Genomic DNA, 5,613 nt, shown 5'->3' on the forward strand with positions numbered 1-5,613 from the left:
GGGGGGTTGATGTCCCTTCATGTCGCATCTATTGGTAGTATCTCTGTAGGTGCTCTATGTTCCACGGGTGTTGCAGTTTCCGCCCGTCCATGGTTTCGAGGTGGTAGGTTCCCTTTCTCTGCCAAGATGAGATCTTGTAAGGTCCTTCCCAGTTTGGGCCAAGTTTTCCTTGTGAGGGATCTTTAGCCGCTCCCATTACCTTCCGAAGCACAAGGTCCCCGATCTGGAAGTCTCTGCGTCTGACTTTGGAGTTGTAGTATTTTGCCATGAGGTTTTGGTATCGAGCCATCCTTTGTTCAACTGTAGCCCGGACTTCGTCGACTAGGTCTAGCTGTAGCCGCAAAGCCCCTTCATTCTTGCCTTCATCGTAGTTCTCCACTCGATAAGTTGTAAGACCTATCTCCGCTGGAATGACAGCCTCGCTCCCGTATGCCAGCCTGAATGGTATTTCTCCTGTGGGCGTTCTTGCCGTTGTGCGATATGCCCACAAGATACTTGGTAACTCATCGGGCCAGATGCCTTTCGCCCCCTCGAGCCGGGTCTTGATGATTTTGATCAAGGACCGGTTCGTGACTTCAACTTGCCCATTCGCCTGCGGATGTGCGGGCGATGAGTAGTGATTTCTGATGCCTAACTCCGAGCAGAAATCTCGGAATGCCTTGTTGTCAAACTGTTTCCCATTATCGGAGATGAGGACCCTTGGTATCCCGAATCTGCATATGATGTTTCTCCATATGAAACTTCTGATGTTTTTCTCCGTGATAGTTGCCAGAGCTTCCGCCTCGACCCACTTAGTGAAGTAGTCGATCTCTACCACCAAGAATTTCAGCTGTCGCGCGGCCGCCGGGAGAGGGCCCATAATGTCTAGCCCCCATTGGACGAACGGCCAAGGGGCCGTCATGGGAGTTAGTTCTTCGGTTGGTTGCCTAATCAGGTTACCAAATCTTTGGCATTTGTCGCAAGTCTTGACGTAGGCTTGTGCATCCTTCTGCATTGTAGGCCAATAGTATCCTACCCGGATCAGTTTATGTACTAGAGACCGCGCCCCCGAATGGTTTCCGCAGATGCCTTCATGGACCTCTCTCATTACATAGTCCGCTTCCTCGTGACCCAAACACCTTAGGTATGGTCGTGAGAATCCCCTTTTGTATAAGACGTCATTGATTATTATGAACCGCGAAGCCCGGACTTTCAACCTTCTGGCTGCGTCTTTGATGTCTGGGAGTCTGCCTTCCTTCAGGTAGGCCATTAATGGCGTAGTCCAATCGTATTCTGGATTTACTTCCTGCACTTCCGTCCAACTTTTAATGATTGAGGAGTTCTGGATGAACGACAGCACCCGGTCGGGGGTCGTCATGACCTCTGCGGAGGCGGCTTTCGCGAGCCGGTCAGCACATTCATTCTCCTCCCTTGGGATTTGGACGAATGTGACCTGGAGGGAGTCGATCCGTCTCTTGACTTCCTCCAAGTATTTCTTCATCTTTTCCCCCCTGCACTCATAGGCACCACTAATCTGATTGACTATCACCTACGAATCGCAATGTATAACCATGGCCTCGGCGCCTGCTGCTTTCGCCAGGTCTAATCCTGCCAACAATGCCTCATATTCGGCCTCATTATTGGTTGTTGGGAAGTCCAATCGGATCATGCACTTGATTTTGTCTCCGTCAGGGGTCTGAATTACTACCCCGGCGCCTCCAGCTTGCCTGTTTGATGATCCATCCATGTGGATGTTCCATTGTCTGAGGGCTTGTGGCTCCTGCTGCTCCGTTTGCGTGTATTCAGCGATGAAGTCAGCCACTGCTTGGCCCTTTATTGCGATTCGCGGACGGTAGTGTATGTCAAACTCGCTCAGCTCTATCGCCCACAGGGCCATTCGTCCGACTGCTTCGGGGCTGCTCATTGCCCTTTTTAGGGGCTGATTTGTTAGGACGATGATGTTGTGGGCTTGGAAGTATGGTTTCAGTTTTCGGGCTGCAGTTATCAGCGCGAAGGCGAGCTTTTCCATGTGGGGGTACCTTTCTTCAGCCCCCCGGAACCCCCTGCTTATGAAATAGACGAGTCGCTGCGTCCCTTCCTCTTCCTTTACTAGGGCCGCGCTTACTGCCACCTGCGAAGCTGCTAGGTATAAATAGAGGTCTTCCCCTGGTTTGGATGGGCTGAGCAAGGGTGGCGAGGCAAGGTATTTCTTTAGATCTTCAAATGCCTTCTGGCACTCCTCCGTCCACTCGAATGATTTCTTTAGGACGCGAAAGAACGGTAGGCACCTGTCCGTTGCTTTTAAGACGAACCTGTTCAAGGCGGCAACTCTGCCGTTCAAGCTCTGTACGTCCTTTGCTGTCCTTGGTGGTTCAAGCTCCATGATGGCCCGTATTTTCTCTGGATTAATCTCTATTCCTCTTTGGGACACCATAAAACCCAAGAATTTTCCTGCCGTTACCCCGAATACACACTTGTCCGGATTCAGTTTCATATTGTATGACCCTAGGGTATCGAACATCTCCTGGAGGTCGCTCAGGTGATCTTTTTCGAATGGGCTCTTGACCAGCATGTCGTCAACATAGACCTGTACGTTCCTCCCTATCTGGTGTGCGAACATCTTGTCCATTAATCTTTGGTATGTTGCCCCGGCGTTCTTGAGTCCGAACGGCATCACCTTATAGCAAAAGAGGCCTTGGCTGGTGACGAAGGACGTTTTCTCCTGATCAGGTTCCTCCATCTTGATCTGGTTATAGCCCGAGAAGGAATCCATAAAACTTAGGAGCTGGTGTCTGGCTGTGGAGTCGACCAGTGCATCTATCCGCGGGAGGGGGTAGCTATCCTTTGGGCATGCTTTGTTAAAGTCCGTGTAGTCGACGCACATTCGCCACTTTCCACTAGCCTTCTTGACCATGACCACGTTCGCCAACCACTCTGGGTAATATACTTCCCTAATGAAACCCGCCTCAAGTAGCTTTCCGACCTCTTGTGCTATTGCTTTGTCCCGTTCAGGAGCGAACACTCGCTTTTTCTGCCGGACTGGTGGGGTTAAAGGGTTCACGTTCAGCTTGTGTACTATGACAGAGGGATCGATCCTGGGCATGTCTTCGTGGTTCCATGCGAAAACGTCCTGGTTTGTCCTGAGGAATGTTATGAGGGCCTGGCGCACAGGCTGGCAGGCCAATGTTCCTATTCTGGTTGTTCGTTCTGGTTTGGATTCGTTGAGTGTTACCACTTCCAGCTCTTCGACCGGTTCTGCGACCGTTCGCTGTTCTTCTATGCATATCGCCTGATGGTGATCTTCCATTTCTAGCATGGCAATGTAGCATTCTCAGGCGGTTGCCTGATTCCTTCGCAATTCCCCAATCCCGTAGTCCGTTGAGAATTTGATCATCAGGTGGTATGTTGATGTTGCCGCTTTCCATGAGTTAAGTGTGGGCCGTCCGAGAATACCATTGTAAGCGGAGGAGCAGTCCACCACGAGGAACATTACATTCCTAGTGAGTTCTTGCGGGTAATCACCCACCGTTACAGGTAGTGTGATGGAGCCTATTGGGAATACCCTGGTCCCTCCGAAACCGACAAGTGGAGCGCTCGCCGGCATCAATCGTGCTCTATCTATCCCCATTTGCTGGAATACTGGATAGTATAGAATGTCTGCTGAGCTGCCGTTGTCTATTAGTACTCGATGGACGTTGTAGTCCCCCACACGTATGTTGACGACCAGCGCATCGTCATGTGGATGATGGAGTCTCCTTGCGTCTTCTTCGGTGAATCCAATGATAGGGCTCTCCACCTGTGTGGTATTAGGCCTCGAGCCTGTTAGATGGACGTTCAGGACCGATCTGAGGTACGTCTTTCGAGCTTTTTTGGAAGAACCGGTAGACGCGGTTCCTCCCACTATCATCCTTATGTCTCCGATGGGGGGTCTAGGACGCTCGTTATCCCGTCGGGGGGCCGGCTCTTGGCGATTATGATCCATTTTCTCTTTGTTGACAAACTTCTGCAACTTCCCTTGTCTAATGAGGGCTTCAATCTGCTGCTTTAGGTCGTAGCAATCGATCGTGTCGTGGCCATGACAATATTTGTCTCGCGGCCGTTTGCTTGGGTCGCTCTTTAGTTTTCCCGGGAATGTTAGTGTCTCCTCGTCTTTGATTTGCATCAAAACTTGGTCAATCGGGGCGTTCAGGGGGGTGAAACTTATGAACCTCCCGCTCGGGGGCTTAGGGCGCCTTTCGTCCCTTCTATCTCCTATCCTTGGTCTTTTCTGCCCTTGGTCCTGGCGCACGTCCACCTGGCATTCCCTTTTCCTGTGCCTTTCCTCCCGTGCAAGTAGCGCGTCTTCCGCGTTCATGTACTTGGTGGCCCTGTAGAGTACTTCTGACATGGTTTTGGGGTCGTTTTTGTATAGTGAGAACAAAAACTTGCCCTTCTGCAATTCGTTCGTGAAAGCTGCCACTAGTATCTTGTCGTCGGCTTCATCAATTGAGAGTGCTTCCTTATTGAAGCGGGTTATGTAGGATCTTAGTGTCTCGTCTTCTCTCTGCCTGATGCTTATTAAGCACGCTGTGGACTTCTTGTACCTGTGTCCCCCTATGAAGTGCGAGGTGAACTGAGCGCTTAGTTCTTTGAAAGTGCTGATAGAGTTCGGTGTCAGCCGACTGAACCAAATCCTCGCGTGACCCTTCAGTGTGGTTGGGAAGGCCCTACACATGATTTTGTCCGGTACCCCTTGTAGATTCATCAAGGTCTTGAATGTCTCCAAGTGGTCTAGGGGATCCTTGACCCCATCATAGCTCTCTATTTGCGGCATCTGGAACTTGTGTGGTAGGGGGAAGGAGTTGACGGGGCCAGTGAATGGAGAGTTGGTCCGGTTCACTAGGTCGTCTAGATCACTGGACACTCGCCCCTTTAGGGCGTTCATCATGACTTCCATCTGTTCTTTCATGGCCTGCATCTCTGCGAACATAGGCGAAGTCGTCGCATCCGTGAGGGATGGGAGGCTCATGTTCTGTTGTTCTAGCCTGCTTAGGGCGTTACTCCCTTCAGGCCCTTCTCGTTCTCTTTGCATGGCGCTGGTGCCTTCCTGATCCTCCCTCTGGTTCTGGTTGTGGGGTGCTGTGTTTCTTTGACGTAGCTGTTCTTCTAGGTCATGATTTTGTTTGGTGAGACGCTCCACGGCCGCAGTGAGGGTCCGAACCTATCTTTCGAGTGCGATCGTGGGTAGTCCCTCTCCTTGGATGTCGTTGGTTGTTGCCATCGAGCAAGTGAGCACCATGCAACTCTTCTGTCTCAGGGATGAAGCAACGTCTGACCGCTTTCTTCTTACTCGATTCCCACAGACGGCACCAACTGATGAAGCTGAGAAGTTCACCAATAAGTCGCGCAATGCTCTTTTCGCTTGTATGTTAACCTGCATTAAACAAAAGAGAAAACCTATCAAAGGGCACCGGTGTGGTGCCGGCCAAATGCCCTCCGAAGGTCAAGTCAGAAAGTATTCTCACAACTCAAGAGTGCTAGAGAGGGTAAAATCTTGCGTACCTTGGTTTGTGAGGGTATTAGGGCTTTTATAGTAGTAGAAGGTTGACATCTTTTTCTTGGTGCGGAAGTCTTTTCCTTATAGGACTCTCCTTG

General features: G+C 50.8%; 1 protein-coding gene across 1 annotated transcript; it reads right to left on the reverse strand.

Moving 5' to 3' along the window:
* Window positions 1-3,310: 3,310 nt before the first annotated feature.
* Window positions 3,311-5,050, reverse strand: LOC136071460 (uncharacterized). The gene has a single exon (XM_065782785.1). It carries the CDS (start codon window positions 5,048-5,050, stop codon window positions 3,311-3,313), a length of 1,740 nt encoding a protein of 579 aa, XP_065638857.1.
* Window positions 5,051-5,613: the final 563 nt, after the last annotated feature.

Source organism: Quercus suber, unplaced genomic scaffold, assembly GCF_002906115.3.
Source record: "Quercus suber isolate HL8 unplaced genomic scaffold, Cork oak 2.0 scaffold_315, whole genome shotgun sequence".
Lineage (NCBI taxonomy): Eukaryota > Viridiplantae > Streptophyta > Magnoliopsida > Fagales > Fagaceae > Quercus > Quercus suber.

What these genes read in the sequence shown, in the direction of transcription:
- LOC136071460 (XM_065782785.1), bottom strand. Translation starts at nt 5,050, where the DNA reads ATGCAAAGAGAACGAGAAGGGCCTGAAGGGAGTAACGCCCTAAGCAGG.